The sequence below is a fragment of the Ranitomeya imitator genome, chromosome 9 (genome assembly GCF_032444005.1).
Source record: "Ranitomeya imitator isolate aRanImi1 chromosome 9, aRanImi1.pri, whole genome shotgun sequence".
In the NCBI taxonomy this organism is placed as follows: Eukaryota; Metazoa; Chordata; class Amphibia; order Anura; family Dendrobatidae; genus Ranitomeya; species Ranitomeya imitator.
The window spans coordinates 115,591,084-115,608,917 of NC_091290.1; the positions used below are offsets into that span (position 1 = coordinate 115,591,084).

Sequence of the window (17,834 nt, forward strand, 5' to 3'; positions counted from 1 at the left end):
CTCAGGACATGTGGTATGATCAGACCAAGTTCCTGTACGGTCAGACATGACCATCACACAGTACACATTTATAAGATTATCTCAGCACAGGAACATTTTATTTAAACACATCAAATTGTGGAACTTATTATTATTCCAAGATCTATTGATTCATTCATGTTGTCAGATCAAGTGTTTTCTCCCCAAAAATGGCTGATTGTGCCTCATTGGTGAAACAAAAATCATTCCGCCACCGATCTCAAGAACATGTCCCCCTTGTGAATGAAGCAATAGTGAGAATATCCAGTATCGAGTAAAATCATATCATAAGGATGTGATCACTTCATGAGATGGGAAAACCGATGTAAATTATTATTTTAAACCTTAATCACTGTTACTGTAGAGAACTCCTCCTTACAGAGCATTTGGAAACAACTTTTCTTCTTGCACAAGGTTAATGATCCTATAGAATGTTCACTAAGGCTTGTTTCACACTAGCGTCGGAATCTCCCCGTCGCAATGCGTCGGGGAGAGATTCCGACGCTAGCGTTTGCTGCATTGCACAATGGAGGCAGCGGATGCATTTTTCCGGCGCATCCGCTGCCCCATTGTAAGGTGCGGGGAGGTGGGGGCGGAGTTCCGGCCGCGCATGCGTGGTCGGAAAAAGCGGTCCGTCATGAGAAAAAAACTTTACATGTAGGGTTTTTTTCTCCCGACGGTCCGCCAAAGCACGACGCATCCGTCGCAAGACGGATGCGAAGTGTGCCAATCCGTCGCAAATGCGTCGTCAATAGAAGTCTATGGGGAAAAAACGCATCCTGCAAGCACTTTTGCAGGATGCGTTTTTTCTGTAAAACGACGCATTGTGACGGATTTAAAAAAACGCTAGTGTGAAAGTACCCTTAGTCACCATGTCTCAAGTGGCACTTTTCCAGTGTTTTGCTGTAAGAGAGCCCACCCGTCTCCTTTTTGAGCCCCTTCACATCCGAATCTTATGTGTTCTTCTTCATCTATTTTTTTAGCTTTTCTTTGCTACTTCTTAGTAGGGTCCCTTGACAATAATATGTAGACATGTACAATAACAGCAATCTTGCCCGCCAATCGCGAGATCAGGGGTCCTAAAGCTCCAAGTGAATGTAGCAATAGTGATCAAGTGGGACCACTGTTCCACAATCAGTCTCTTAGAAGTGAATGGAGGAGGGGTGATCTCTAGTGATGAGCGAATATACTTGTTGCTCGGGTTTTCTCGAGCACGCTCGGGTGACCACCGAGTATTTATGACTGCTCGGAGATTTAGTTTTCATCGTGGCATTGAATAATTTACAGCTACTAGCCAGCTTGATTACATGTGGGGATTCCCTAGCAACCAGGCAACCCCCACATATATTCAGCCTGGCTAGTAGCTGCAAATCATTCAATGCCACGATGAAAAATAAATCTCCGAGCAGTCATAAATACTCAGAAGTCACCCGAGCTCATCACTAGTGGTCTCACATGCTGATCCACAGCTCCATTCAAACACTTCACATCAACTGACCGGTGTGCAGTAATGGGGTCTCTGGACCTCTTGATTTTTTGGTGATGCAATTAGGCACTTATCAATTATCCCTTTAGGTTGGGTTCACATAATGTATTTATACGGTGACCAGAAAAAAGCCCACAGGAAAAATGCACACAGGAAATTTGACCACAGGAAAATTGCCCAAAGGAAAATTGCTCACACGGAAAATTGCCCACACGGAAAATTGCCCACACGGAAAATTGCCCACACGGAAAATTGCCCACACAGAAAATTGTCAATTGCAGCATCACAAAGTTTCAGATCCATGATATTTGAGGTGCAAGGTGAAGAATGCCCACAGAAATTTGCCCACAGGCTGAATTATAGGTTAAATGCTATGTAGGACAGGGGATAGTATATGCATGTATACTTGAGATGCTCTGCAGGGCAGAAGAATGATATATAATTATAGGTGAGATGCTCTGCAGGACAGGGGGATAGTATGCAGGTATACGGGAGATGCTCTGCAGGTCAGAAGAATAATATAGAATTATAGGTGAGATGCTCTGCAGGACAGAGAATAGCAAAGAGATATAGGTTAAATGCTCTGGATGACAGGGGGACATTATGCAGGTATACGTGAGATGCTCTGCAACGCAGAAGAATAATATAGAATTATAAGTGAGAAGCTCTGCAGGACAGAGAATAGCAAAGAGATATAGCTTAAACGCTCTGCAGGACAGGGGGATATTATGCAGGTATACGTGAGCTGCTCTGCAGGGAAGAATAATAATATAGAATTATAGGTGAGATGCTCTGCAAGGCAGAAGAATAATCTAGAATTATAGGTGAGTTGCTCTGCAGGATAGAGAATAGCAAAGATCTATAGGTTAAATGCTCTGCAGGACAGGGGGATAGTATGCAGGTATACGTGAGATGCTCTGCAGAACAGAGAATAGTATAGAATTATAGTTGAGATGCTCTGCTGCACAGAAGAATGTCGGCGAAAATTGCCCACATAAAAAACTACCAACAAGTTTATTAAGAACAGTTTATTAAGGAGTTCTAATAACAACAATAACTTAGGTTTATTAAAGAATCATTGCATACCTGCAAATAATTAGCTGCCGGGTGATTGTCCTTGACTTCCATGGGCTCCATTGAAATACAATACAGCACAACACAGGCAGCAAAGAAAATGCAGAATGGATTTCAACAGAGGTCTCTGGGCGCAGTTTACTTCTCCAGGTTCTATAGGTTCGGTTCACTCATTCCTAGTCCCAGAGTACGGATTCTGTTCTTAGGAGTTGTCATTCCACTGTGCTAACAATAATTCTACTCTCATTGTGGTGTGTCTGGGCCTAGAGACCCTTATTCCACTCTCATTGTGGTATGTCTGGGCCTAGAGACCCTTATTCCACTCTCAGTGCGGTGTGTCTGGGCCTAGAGATCCTTATTCCACTCTCAGTGTGGTGTGTCTGGGCCTAGAGACCCTTATTCCACTCTCAGTGTGGTGGGTCTGGGCCTAGAGACCCTTATTTCACTCTCAGTGTGGTGTGTCTGGGCCTAGAGACCCTTATTTCACTCTCAGTGTGGTGTGTCTGGGCCTAGAGACCTTTATTCCACTCTCATTGTGGTGTGTCTGGGCCTAGAGACCCTTATTCCACTCTCATTGTGGTGTCTGGGCCTAGGAACCCTTATTCCACTCTCAGTGTGGTATGTCTGGGCCTAGAGACCCTTATTCCACTCTCAGTGTGGTGTGTCTGGGCCTAGAGACCCTTATTCCACTCTCAGTGTGGTGTGTCTGGGCCTAAAGACCTTTATTCCACTCTTATTGTGGTGTGTCTGGGCCTAGAGACCCTTATTCCACTCTCATTGTGGTGTCTGGGCCTAGAGACCCTTATTCCACTATTTGTGGTGGGTCTTGGCCTATAGACCCTTATTCCACTCATTGTGGTGGGTCTGGGCCTAGAGACCCTTATTCCACTCTCAGTGCGGTTTGTCTGGGCCTAGAGACCCTTATTCCACTCTCATTGTGGTGTCTGGGCCTAGGAACCCTTATTCCACTCTCAGTGTGGTATATCTGGGCCTAGAGACCCTTATTCCACTCTCAGTGTGGTGTGTCTGGGCCTAGAGACCCTTATTCCACTCTCAGTGTGGTGTGTCTGGGCCTAGAGACCTTTACTCCACTCTTTGTGGTGGGTCTTGGCCTAGAGACCCTTATTCCACTCTCATTGTGGTGTCTGGGCCTAGAGACCCTTATTCCACTCTCAGTGCTGTTTGTCTGGGCCTAGAGACCCTTATTCCACTCTCATTGTCGTGTCTGGGCCTAGAGACCCTTATTGCACTCTCAGTGTGGTGTGTCTGGGCCTAGAGACCCTTATTCCACTCTCATTGTGGTGGGTCTGGGCCTAGAGACCCTTATTCCACTCTCATTGTGGTGTGTCTGGGCCTAGAGACCCTTATTCCACTCTCATTGTGGTGGGTCTGGGCCTAGAGACCCTTATTCCTCTCTCATTGTGGTGTGTCTGGGCCTAGAGACCCTTATTCCACTCTCATTGTGATGTATCTGGGCCTAGAGACCCTTATTCAAATCCACTCTGCATTTCCTTCCATCCTATGCCTGCCTGAACCTGCAGTATATGTGTATGATACATAACTAGGTGGGATCTGTTCACTCTTACTCTTAGTAGTCATAAGTGGACAGGGAAGGAAGTGCAGGCCCCAGATTCACTGCCACTGAAGTCAATGGGAGAGCGGAGCTGCTATGGCACTGCTGGCTCCTCTGACAGAATCTCACCTTTCTGCGGTGCCTTCTGGGCTTCCAGGACCATCTATCTCAGCACCCTGCTTTTGGTGGGCACCCACTGAGATGATAATGTATTAGATCTGACCTGCAGTCCCATGTAACTCCACAGATAATACAGTGATTCTTTTGTGGGAACTGATAGCAGTGATGGCTCCTCTGGATCGCACTGCTGCTGTTTCTGCATGTGCTGCTGTTCTGGGCTGGTGGGAGGAGTACGGCAGAATCAGTGAGAGATGAGAGCAGACTAGATCTATCACTGATAATGACAGACTGCTACAAACCACAGCATGTTTGCAGTTTTGCACTAGGTCAGCTGTAAATCACAAGTTGATCACACATCATGTGAACATCCTCACCTTTCACCTCAAATATCATAGATCTGAAACTTTGTGATGCTGCAATTGGCAATTTTCCGTGTGGGCAATTTTCGTGTGGACAATTTTTATGTGGGCATTTTTCATGTGGGCAATTTTCATGTGGGCAATTTTTCAGGGAACCGAGTTTAAAAAAAAAAAGCTTCAGTGGCCACTGTGAAAATTGCAAGATTATTTATTTTTTTAATAAAGTTTTTGATATGAAAAAAATAATTGCCATTTTTTAAACATACATGTAACAAGAAAACCTGATTTTAAAAAAGTAGGTCATTTTTTGATGACAGTTTCCTTGGCACAGGTGACAGATCAGCTGCCACATTCTTCCCGGTGAAAAATTAAAAATTAGCGACTGTGTTTTTAAGATGAGGTTCAAGTTTATGAATGACCTTTTAAAGGGAATCGGTCAGTAGGACCAGCCCTCCTAAACCGTCTATATGAGAGGTACGCTTATAGAAATTGTGATAAATGATACCTTGATATCTGTAATCCGATAAATGATTCCTGAAAAATCCACCTTTTCCTTAATATTTAAATGAGCTGTTAAGATCTATGGGCCGAACATACAGTACAGACCAAAAGTTTGGACACACCTCATTTAAAGATTTTTCTGTATTTTCAGGACTATGAAAATTGTAAATTCACACTGAAGGCATCAAAACTATGAATTAACACATGTGGAATTATATACTTAAAGGGAACCTGTCACCCCGAAAATCGCGGGTGAGGTAAGCCCACCGGCATCAGGGGCTTATCTACAGCATTCTGTAATGCTGTAGATAAGCCCCCGATGTTACCTGAAAGAGGAGAAAAAGACGTTATATTATACTTACCCAGGGGCGGTCCCGCTGCTGGTCAGGTCGGATGGGCGTCTCTGGTCCGCTGCGGCGCCTCCTATCTTCTTTCCATGACGTCCTCTTCTGATCTTCAGCCACGGCTCCGGCGCAGGCGTACTTTGCTCTGCCCTGTTGAGGGCAGACAAAGTACTGCAGTGCGCAGGCGCCGGGCCTCTGACCTTTCCGGCGCCTGCGCACTGCAGTACTATCCTCTGCCCTCAAGAGGGCAGAGCAAAGTACGCCTGCGCCGGTGCCGTGGCTGAAGATCAGAAGAGGACGTCATGGAAAGAAGATGGGAGGCGCCGCAGCGGACCGGAGACGCCCATCCGACTTGACCAGCAGCGGGACTGCCCCTGGGTAAGTATAATATAACGTCTTTTTCTCCTTTTTCAGGTAACATCGGGGGCTTATCTACAGCATTACAGAATGCTGTAGATAAGCCCCTGATGCCGGTGGGCTTACCTCACCCGCGATTTTCGGGGTGACAGGTTCCCTTTAACAAAAAAGTGTGAAACAGCTGAAATTATGTCTTATATTCTAGGTTCTTCAAAATAGCCACCTTTTGCTTTGATGACTGCTTTGCACACTCTTGGCATTCTCTTGATGAGCTTCTAGAGGTAGTCACCGGGAATGGTTTTCACTTCACAGGTGTGCCCTATCAGGTTTAATAAGTGGGATTTCTTGCCTTATAAATGGGGTTGGGACCATCAGTTGTGTTGAGCAGAAGTCTGGTGGATACACAGCTGATAGTCCTACTGAATAGACTGTTAGAATTTGTATTAAGGCAAGAAAAAAGCAGCTAAGTAAAGAAAAACGAGTGGCCATCTTTACTTTAAGAAATGAAGGTCAGTCAGTCAGAAAAATTGGGCAAACTTTGAAAGTGTCCCCAAGTGCAGTTGCAAAAACCATCAAGCGCTACAAAGAAACTGGCTCACATGAGGACCGCCCCAGGAAAGGAAGACCAAGAGTCACCTCTGCTTCTGAGGATAAGTTTATCCGAGTCACCAGCCTCAGAAATCACAGGTTAACAGCAGCTCAGATTAGAGACAAGATCAATGCCACACAGAGTTCTAGCAGCAGACACATCTCTACAACAACTGTTAAGAGGAGACTTTGTGTAGCAGGCCTTCATGGTAAAATAGCTGCTAGGAAACCACTGCTAAGGACAGGCAACAAGCAGAAAAGACTTGTTTTGGCTAAATAACACAAGGAATGGACATTATACCAGTGGAAATCTGTGCTTTGGTCTGATGAGTCCAAATTTGAGATCTTTGGTTCCAACCACCGTGTCTTTGTGCGAGGCAGAAAAGGTGAACGGATGGACTCTACATGCCTGGTTCCCACCGTGAAGCATGGAGGAGGATGTGTGATAGTGGGGGTGCTTTGCTGGTGACACTGTTGGGGATTCATTCAAAATTGAAGGCATACTGAACCAGCATGGCTACCACAGCATCTTGCAGCGGCATGCTATTCCATCCGGTTTGCGTTTAGTTGGACCATCATTTATTTTTCAACAGGACAATGACCCCCAAACACACCTCCAGGCTGTGTAAGGGCTATTTGACCAAGAAGGAGAGTGATGGGGTGCTACGCCAAATGATCTGGCCTCCACAGTTACCAGACCTGAACCCAGTCGAGATGGTTTGGGGTGAGCTGGACCGCAGACTGAAGGCAAAAGGGCCAACAAGTGCTAAGCATCTCTGGGAACTCCTTCAAGATTGTTGGAAGACCATTCCCGGTGACTACCTCTTGAAGCTCATCAAGAGAATGCCAAGAGTGTGCAAAGCAGTCATCAAAGCAAAAGGTGGCTACATTGAAGAACCTAGAATGTAAGACATAATTTCAGTTGTTTCACACTTTTTTGTTAAGTATATAATTCCACATGTGTTAATTCATAGCTTTGATGCCTTCAGTGTGAATTTACAAATTTCATAGTCATGAAAATACAGAAAACTCTTTAAATGAGAAGGTGTGTCCAAACTTTTGGTCTGTACTGTAGATTTCGAATCTGCCTCCAAGGCTTATCACTAGTTTGAGAAATATAGATGAGGAGAGCACAATGTCACACTGGTGACACCACCTTTCATTTACAATAATCTCTGGAGGCAAATTCTCCGTGAGATCTATGTCCGGCCCATAGATCTTAAGAGCTCATTTACATATTAAGAAAAACGTGGATATCTCGGGAACAAGACATCAGATCATAGATATCAAGGTGTCATTTTATTCAGCCTCCTATGACCTACATGCCCTTATAGACAGATTAGGAGGGGTGATCTTACTCACAGATACCCTTTCAGAGCATCTTTTATGATCCTCTCCTAGTGCTTGCTGGCATTATAGCTTCCATTTTTTTGCGCCAGGCCTTTTTATAATGGAAAGCGCCATTGTAGCTAATATAACAGAAAAAAAAAAACAGTGCGACACTGGGGGTTATGAGTGGTGTAAACTAACTGATTTGTCCCTATGAATTTCTTATAATTTATTACACTTGTCACACATTCTTTTCCCTTGAACTTCTTTTTATTCTCACATTTCGGACTAGAAATTGTGTTGTTTTTTTTACCCTATTAGTCCCAATAATCCTTTTGAAGACGTACGAGCATCTGGACAAAAAAAAGTTCAAACCACTGCAAACTGGGCAAGCTTAAAAAGGTAACGTTCTATAAATGTTTTTTACTAGCCGCCAATAAAATATGTTTAAAGCGCTTTTACGGCTTGCACAGCATATGAATTAATATACTTTCCTCTCACCTATTATTTCCTATTCTTACAGGCTTTTTTTTATTTTCTTACATTTTCAGAAAAAAAAAAAGGATGTTTATAAGCTTTCTATTTTAATAATAATTTTGGATCAAAGACTGAAAAGATACACATGCTACTTGTAACTCCGGATTCTTTACTAATGATGCATTATGTAGAACACATGCAAGAAACACAGCACAGTGTTCCTGTAAAGGGTCACAAAACATGAAGAATAAGGAGGGAAAAAAAAAAAAAAAACGAAACTTGGGCCAACTTCAAAGCCTAGAGAGCTAACGGGCATGTTGTTGCCAAATCTTACCGGCCAATTATACATTGTAAGCACGTGGGACGCAGTGATCAAAATGGATTTTTTTTCTCCTTGCAATAAAGCAGTTTAGTTTCCACTTTGAACTGCTCCACAAAATGAAACTAGCGATTTTTTTTTTGGTTTCATGTGCTCTGGATTTCCAGCTCTGTCCTCTGCCAGCACACCTTAATACATTAGCTCATAGCATGACAAACCTAAAAAGGTAAAGGCCAAAGTCGGGCAAATCCTCCGAGAAGCCGAAAATGTGATGTCAAGTCCAGATCAGCGCTCCAATTAAATGACAGAAAACTTAAGTGTTGTGGCTCACTTTGGGGAAGCTTATTCACCAAGCCGTAGGTCAGGATGAGCAGCACGGAACGGAGGCGATGGTGCAACGGAGAATAGCAGAACTGGGAGGCTGAACGGCAACTGAGAGGTGGAAAATAAGAGCTGAAAAGGCTGGATGGCATCTTGGGCGTGGAATGGCAGAGCTGGGTATGCAGGATGGTATCTTGGCTATGGAAAGGCAGAGCTGGATGTGCAGACAGGCACCTTGGAATAGCAGAGTGAACTATGCAGACAGATACCTTGGAATAGCAGAGCAAAGTATGCAAACAGTCACCTTGGAACAGCAAAGTGAACTGTGCAGACAGGAGAAAAGAAACAGCAGAGTGAAGTGTGAAGACAGGCGCACTGGAACAGCAGAGTGAAGTATGCAGACAGGCGCATTGGAACAGCAGAGCGAAGTATTCAGATAGGCGCACTGGAACAGCAGAGTGAAGTGTGCAGACAGGTGGATTGTAACAGCAGAGCGAAGTATTCAGATAGGCGCACTGGAACAGCAGAGTGAAGTATGCAGATAGGACCATTGTAACAGCAGAGTGAAGTATGCAGACAAGCGCATTGGAACAGCAGAGCGAAATATGCAGATAGGCGCATTGGAACAGCAGAGTGAAGTATGCAGACAGGCGCATTGGAACAGCAGAGTGAAGTGTGCAGATAGGCGCATTGTAGCAGCAGAGTGAAGTGTGCAGACAGGCGCATTGTAACAGCAGAGTGAAGTATGCAGACAGGCGCATTGGAACAGCAGAGCGAAGTATTCAGATAGGCGCACTGGAACAGCAGAGTGAAGTGTGCAGACAGGTGGATTGTAACAGCAGAGCGAAGTATTCAGATAGGCGCACTGGAACAGCAGAGTGAAGTATGCAGATAGGACCATTGTAACAGCAGAGTGAAGTATGCAGACAAGCGCATTGGAACAGCAGAGCGAAATATGCAGATAGGCGCATTGGAACAGCAGAGTGAAGTATGCAGACAGGCACATTGGAACAGCAGAGTGAAGTATGCAGATAGGCGCATTGTAACAGCAGAGTGAAGTATGCAGACAGGCGCATTGGAACAGCAGAGCGAAGTATTCAGATAGGCGCATTGTAGCAGCAGAGTGAAATATGCAGATAGGCGCACTGGAACAGCAGAGTGAAGTATGCAGATAGGCGCACTGGAACAGCAGAGTGAAGTATGCAGATAGGCGCACTGGAACAGCAGAGTGAAGTATGCAGATAGGCGCACTGGAACAGCAGAGCGAAGTATGCAGATAGGCGCATTGTAGCAGCAGAGTGAAGTATGCAGATAGGCGCACTGGAACAGCAGAGCGAAGTATGCAGATAGGCGCACTGGAACAGCAGAGCGAAGTATGCAGATAGGCGCATTGTAGCAGCAGAGTGAAGTATGCAGATAGGCGCATTGTAGCAGCAGAGTGAAGTATGCAGATAGGCGCATTGTAGCAGCAGAGTGAAGTATGCAGATAGGCGCATTGTAGCAGCAGAGTGAAGTATGCAGATAGGCGCATTGTAGCAGCAGAGTGAAGTATGCAGATAGGCGCATTGTAGCAGCAGAGTGAAGTATGCAGATAGGCGCACTGGAACAGCAGAGTGAAGTGTGCAGACAGGCGCATTGTAACAGCAGATTTAAGTATGCAGATAAGACCACTGGAACAGCATAGTGGAGAATGCAGCCAGATGCTTTGGAACAACAGAGCAAACTATGCAGACAGGTGCATTGGAATAGGAGAGCAAAGTATGTGGACTGGTACCTCAGAACAGCAGAGCCGAGCATGTGTAAAGGCACCTTACACACATTTCTTAATCCTGATGTGGCTGGTGTACTAACTTTGATAAACCATGTTAGATTGGCTGTATAATTCTCAAATTAAAATGAGATTTAAAAAAAAAAATCCTCCTTTTAATATTAAGAATGGAATCTTTCACAAAGTAAGGACACCAGCCTCACCAGGGCTAAGCGTTGTTTTATGTTAATATTCTATGTGGTTTGCATTGTGACAGATCCACATTAAGAGCTCAGTTACTAGTCCAGGTTAGCTAGCCTTCATTTTAAGGGTTGCGGGCGTCCTGACCTACTTATTATAGTGAGAAAACCTCCTTAAAAGGTGTATTCCCATATCCAAGATCCTATCCCAATATGTAGTAGGTGTAATAATAGTAATATTAGCAAATATCTCCTATTAGAAATGTAGTATAGTTCTTCTGATTTGCTATATCACTTACCCAATGTGTAGGGCATTGCAGTAGCCATAGTTCAGAAGAACTATACTACATTTATAATAGGAGGTATTTGATAATATTACTATTACACCTGCTACATATTGGGAACTAGATGGTGGCCCGATTCTAAAGTATCGGGTATTCTAGAATATGTAGGTAGTATACAGCACAGGCTACGTACTATATTGCACAGTGACGTAGTATATAACATAGCTACGTAGTATACAGCAGAGCTACGTAGTATATAACACAGCCACATAGTATATAACATAGCCACGTAGTGTATTGCACAGGTATGTAGTATATTGGTCAGCCACGTAGTATATAGCAGAGCCACGTAGTATATAACATAGCCACGTAGTATATTGTAGAGCCACGTAGTATATTGCACAGGCACGTAGTATATAACACAGTCACATAGTGTATTGCACAGCATAACAGAGCCCACGCAGTATGTAACACAGCCCACGTAGTATATAGCAATGTCGGCACTATATGCGTGGTTAAAAAAGACTTAAAATAAAAAACAAACATATACTCACCTTCCGAAAGCCCCTTGAAGTCCTGGCGCCTGTGTGCGGTGCACGCGGCAGCTTCCGGTCCCAGGGTTGGTATGAGCGCAGGACCTGTGATGACGTCGCGGTCACATGACCGTGACGTCATGGCAGGTCCTTCTCGCATAGCATCCTTAGCACCAGAACCTGCCGCTTGCACTGCCGAGGACAGCGCGCCATGTCGGAGGGTGAGAATAACCTTTTTTTATTATTATTATTTGTAACATTAGATCTGTTTACTATTGATGCTGCATTTGCAGCATCAATAGTAAAAAGTTGGTCACACAGGGTTAATAGCTGCGTAACGAAATGCGTTACACCGTGGTCCGTTAACTCTAGCATTAACCCTGTGTGAGCGCTCAGCGCTGACTGCAGGGCAGTAAAGCAGCGGCCATTTCGCTGCCAGACTATTGCCGTCGCTGATTGGTCGTGGCAATGATCGTGGGCGTTTTGCCACGACCAATCAGCGACTTGGATTTCCATGACAGTAGTAATAGATATAGCGTGCACTCTGTCGAAGAATTGGGGTGCAGGTGTAACGGACCAAATGGTCTTGTAGATAACCAAGTATAAATTTCACCGCACTCTCACAGGGAATATGATGCCAAATTATTAACAATTTTATTCAATGTGTTCAGGGAGCGAACAGAATATTTCAAAAAAGTGATAAGAGACGTTTCGGCTCCACCAGAGTTTTCATCATACTCGCTTGTTCAGAGAGTTTAGAGTGTATAGAGAGAATAGGGATAAGGATCCCGGTGATGCTATGTTTGCGTAGTGCCCAGGCATATTTGGGCAATGTTGGGACAACTTTGAATCTGGATAAAGGAAGGAGGTAGCGGCGCTCCCGTGCCTAGCTGCGGTGATTGCAAACGCAGTATCAATAGTAAAAAGTTGGTCACACAGGGTTAATAGCTGCGTAACCGGAGTGCATTACACCGTGCTCCGGTAACGCTGGCATTAACCCTGTGTGAGGGCTGACTAGATGACTGGAGGGGAGTATGGAGCGGGCACTGACTGCAGGGAGGAAAGAGCGGCCATATTGCTGCCGGACTGTGGCCGTCGCTGATTGGTTGTGGCAATGGTCGTGGGCATTTTGCCACAACCAATCAGCAACTTGGATTCCATGACAGACAGAGGCCGCGACCAATGAATATCCGGGACAGACAGAAAGACGGAAATGACCCTTAGACAATTATATAGTAGATGGTGGCCCGATTCTAACGCATCGGCTATTCTAGAATAAGTATAGTAGTATATAGAACAGCCGCATAGTACATAGCACAGCCACATAGTATATAACACAGCCACGTAGTATATAACACAGTCATGTAGTATATAACACAGACAGCCACATAGTATATAGCACAGCCACGTAGTATATAGCACAGCCACATAGTATATAGCACAGCCACATAGTATATAGTACAGCCACGTAGTATACAGCAGCCACAGTCTATAGTGCAGCCCACGTAACAGAAATCCACATAGTACGGTATATAGCACAGGCACGTAGTATATAGCAGCCACGTAATATATAACACAGCCCACGTAATATATAGCACAGCCCACGCAGTATATAAAACAGGCCACGTAGTATATAACACAGCCCACGCAGTATATAACACCGCCCACGTAGTATATAGGAGCCAGGCAGTATATAGCACAGCCCACACAATATATAGCACAGCCCACGCAGTATATAACACAGGTCACGCAGTATATAACACAGCCCACGTAGTATATAACAGCCCACGTAGTATATAGCAGTCAGGCAGTATATAGCACAGCCTATGTAGTATATAGCAGTGTGGGCACCATATCCCTGTTAAAAAAAAATTAAAATAAAAAATAGTTATATATTCACCCTCCGGCATCCACCGAAGCTGTCCCGATGAGCACGATGCTGCTGCCAGCTTCCGTTCTCAGTGATGCATTGCGAAATTACCCAAATGACTTAGCAGTCTCGCGAGACCGCTAAGTCATCTGGGTAATTTCGCAATGCATCACTGGGAACGGAAGCTGGCGACAGCATCACGTGCATCGGTGGACGGCGGAAGGTGAGAAAAGCACAATTTTTTACTTTTTAATTATTTTTAACATTATATATTTTTACTATTGATGCTGCATAGGCAGCATCAATAGTAAAAAGTTGGTCCGGGATGGGGCGACACACTGGCGCTGACTGGAGGGAAGTAGGGAGGAGGCACTGACTGGAGGAGAGTAGGGAGGGGCCAATTTGCGGCTGGACTAAGCCTGTCGCTGATTGGTCGCGGCCAATCAGCGATGCAGGATTTCCGTTACAGACAGACAGACAGACAGAAGTACCCCTTAGACGATTATATAGATAAATAAATAAAACTGTTCCCCACCTCTGATCACCCACTTGCTGCTCTCTGAGTTGCAGGAAGGTTTCTTCATATTCTTGCTCTTTCCTGTGCAGTTCATCCCTGAGAGTCTCTGTCGCGCGCTCCAGCTCATCTATCCGGCTCCGCTGTGACTCCACCATATTCTCCCTGTAATAGACAGGTTCAAACTTCGGCATTTAACATATCATGAATATAAAATAATAAGAAAAAAAGTAGGAATCTGCAATATATAAGCAGCGTAGATAATGCTAACCTCGAGGTGTAAATTTAGGAGAGATGCTTTACAGTTAAAAGGGATTGTGTTACGCTACTTTCACACTTCCGTTTTCTGGGGTCCGACGTGGTGCAGCAAAACGACGTATCGACGAACGTCATGAAAATAGGTAAAAACGTGTGCGACGGATCCAGTGTAATGACGGTTCCGTCGTACAGAAATTCCAGGAGAGAGATTTTTCCCGGACTTTAAAATCCTTCTGGGCATGCTCAGCAGGGAAAAACTGGATCCGTCGCTGGATTCCAGTGTGTGACGGTCAGCGACGGATCCTGCGTCCATAGGCTTCCATTGTAGCCAACAGCGGGTAGCGTAAAGGCTATAGTCGATCAGCTCCAGGCAGATGAAATAGTAAAGGCTGCAGCCGATCAGCTCAGGGCAGATGAAATAGTAAAGGCTATAGCCGATCAGCTCGGGGCAGATGAAATAGTAAAGGCTATAGCGGATCAGCTCCAGGCAGATGAAATAGTAAAGGCTGCAGCCGATCAGCTCAGGGCAGATGAAATAGTAAAGGCTATAGGCGATCAGCTCAGGGCAGATGAAATAGTAAAGGCTATAGCTGATCAGCTCAGGGCAGATGAAATAGTAAAGGCTATAGCTGATCAGCTCAGGGCAGATGAAATAGTAAAGGCTATAGCGGATCAGCTCCAGGCAGATGAAATAGTAAAGGCTATAGCTGATCAGCTCAGGGCAGATGAAATAGTAAAGGCTATAGCTGATCAGCTCAGGGCAGATGAAATAGTAAAGTCTACAGTCAATCAGCTCCAGGCAGATGGAATAGTAAAGGCTGCAGCCGATCAGCTCCAGGCAGATAAAATAGTAAAGGCTATAGTCGATCAGCTCAGGGCAGAAGAAATAGTAAAGGCTGCAGCCGATCAGCTCAGGGCAGATGAAATAGTAAAGTCTAAAGTCAATCAGCTCCAGGCAGATGAAATAGTAAAGGCTGTAGCCGATCAGCTCAGGGCAGATGAAATAGTAAAGGCTATAGCCGATCAGCTCGGGGCAGATGAAATAGTAAAGTCTATAGTCGATCACCTCAGGGCAGATGAAATAGTAAAGGCTATAGCTGATCAGCTCAGGGCAGATGAAATAGTAAAGTCTATAGCTGATCAGCTCAGGGCAGATGAAATAGTAAAGTCTATAGTCAATCAGCTCCAGGCAGATGAAATAGTAAAGGCTATAGCTGATCAGCTCAGGGCAGATGAAATAGTAAAGGCTATAGCTGATCAGCTCAGAGCAGATGAAATAGTAAAGGCTATAGCTGATCAGCTCCAGGCAGATAAAATAGTAAAGGCTATAATCGATCAGCTCAGGGCAGATGAAATAGTAAAGGCTGCAGCCGATCAGCTCAGGGAAGATGAAATAGTAAAGTCTATAGTCGATCAGCTCAGGGCAGATGAAATAGTAAAGGCTATAGCCGATCTCCTCAGGGCAGATGAAATAGTAAAGGCTATAGCCGATCAGCTCCATGCAGATGAAATAGTAAAGTCTATAGTCGATCAGCTCAGGGCAGATGAAATAGTAAAGGCTATAGCCGATCAGCACAGGGCAGATGAAATAGTAAAGGCTAGGGTTGAGCGAAACGGGTCGGCCATTTTCAGAAGTCGCCGACCTTTGGCAAGTTCGGGTTTCAGGAAACCCGACCCGATCCCTGTGTGGGGTCGGCCATGAGGTCGGCGATCTTCGCGCAAAAGTCGCGTTTCATTCAGATACCGCAAGTATCGGATATCGGCCGATATTTGCGGTATCGGAATCCATATTTATGTGTAAAATAAAGAATAAAAATAAAAAATAGGGATATACTCACCCTCGGACGCGCCCTGGTACTAACCGCTGTAACCGGCAACTTCCATTCCTAAGAATGAGCGCGTGAAGGACCTTCGATGACGTCGCGGCTTGTGATTGGTCGCGTGAGCGGTCACATGAGTGGTCACGCGACCAATCACAAGCTGCGACGTCATCGAAGGTCCTTCACGCGCTCATTCTTAGGAAGGAAGGCTGCCGGTTAGTACCAGGGCGCGTCCGAGGGTGAGTATATCCCTATTTTTTATTTTTATTCTTTATTTTATACATACAGTGGGGCAAAAAAGTATTTAGTCAGTCAGCAATAGTGCAAGTTCCACCACTTAAAAAGATGAGAGGAGTCTGTAATTTACATCATAGGTAGACCTCAACTATGGGAGACAAACTGAGAAAAAAAATTCCAGAAAATCACATAGTCTTTTTTTAACATTTTATTTGCATATTATGGTGGAAAATAAGTATTTGGTCAGAAACAAAATTTCATCTCAATACTTTGTAATATATCCTTTGTTGGCAATGACAGAGGTCAAACGTTTTCTGTAAGTCTTCACAAGGTTGCCACACACTGTTGTTGGTATGTTGGCCCATTCCTATATGCAGATCTCCTCTAGAGCAGTGATGTTTTTGGCTTTTCGCTTGGCAACACGGACTTTCAACTCCCTCCAAAGGTTTTCTATAGGGTTGAGATCTGGAGACTGGCTAGGCCACTTCAGGACCTTGAAATGCTTCTTACGAAGCCACTCCTTCGTTGCCCTGGCGGTGTGCTTTGGATCATTGTCATGTTGAAAGATCCAGCCACGTTTCATCTTCAATGTCCTTGCTGATGGAAGGAGGTATGCACTCAAAATCTCACGGTACATGGCCCCATTCATTCTTTCATGTACCCGGATCAGTCGTCCTGGCCCCTTTGCAGAGAAACAGCCCCAAAGCATGATGTTTCCACCACCATGCTTTACAGTAGGTATGGTGTTTGATGGATGCAACTCAGTATTCTTTTTCCTCCAAACACAAGTTGTGTTTCTACCAAACAGTTCCAGTTTGGTTTCATCAGACCATAGGACATTCTCCCAAAACTCCTCTGGATCATCCAAATGCTCTCTAGCAAACTTCAGACGGGCCCGGACATGTACTGGCTTAAGCAGTGGGACACGTCTGGCACTGCAGGATCTGAGTCCATGGTGGCGTAGTGTGTTACTTATGGTAGGCCTTGTTACATTGGTCCCAGCTCTCTGCAGTTCATTCACTAGGTCCCCCCGCGTGGTTCTGGGATTTTTGCTCACCGTTCTTGTGATCATTCTGACCCCACGGGGTGGGATTTTGCGTGGAGCCCCAGATCGAGGGAGATTATCAGTGGTCTTGTATGTCTTCCATTTTCTAATTATTGCTCCCACTGTTGATTTCTTCACTCCAAGCTGGTTGGCTATTGCAGATTCAGTCTTCCCAGCCTGGTGCAGGGCTACAATTTTGTTTCTGGTGTCCTTTGACAGCTCTTTGGTCTTCACCATAGTGGAGTTTGGAGTCAGACTGTTTGAGGGTGTGCACAGGTGTCTTTTTATACTGATAACAAGTTTAAACAGGTGCCATTACTACAGGTAATGAGTGGAGGAAAGAGGAGACTCTTAAAGAAGAAGTTACAGGTCTGTGAGAGCCAGAAATCTTGATTGTTTGTTTCTGACCAAATACTTATTTTCCACCATAATATGCAAATAAAATGTTAAAAAAACAGAC

The 17,834-nt window shown here is 44.8% G+C and overlaps 1 protein-coding gene across 1 annotated transcript in view; it reads right to left on the reverse strand.

Annotated features, from left to right (window-relative positions):
* RPGRIP1L (RPGRIP1 like) overlaps nucleotides 1-17,834 on the reverse strand; it is a 161,938-nt gene that overhangs the window by 119,041 nt on the left and 25,063 nt on the right. Inside the window, exon 6 of the mRNA XM_069738570.1 lies at nucleotides 14,036-14,179. Within this exon, the coding sequence (XP_069594671.1) occupies nucleotides 14,036-14,179 (144 nt within the window). The remainder of the gene's footprint in view (nucleotides 1-14,035; nucleotides 14,180-17,834) is intronic.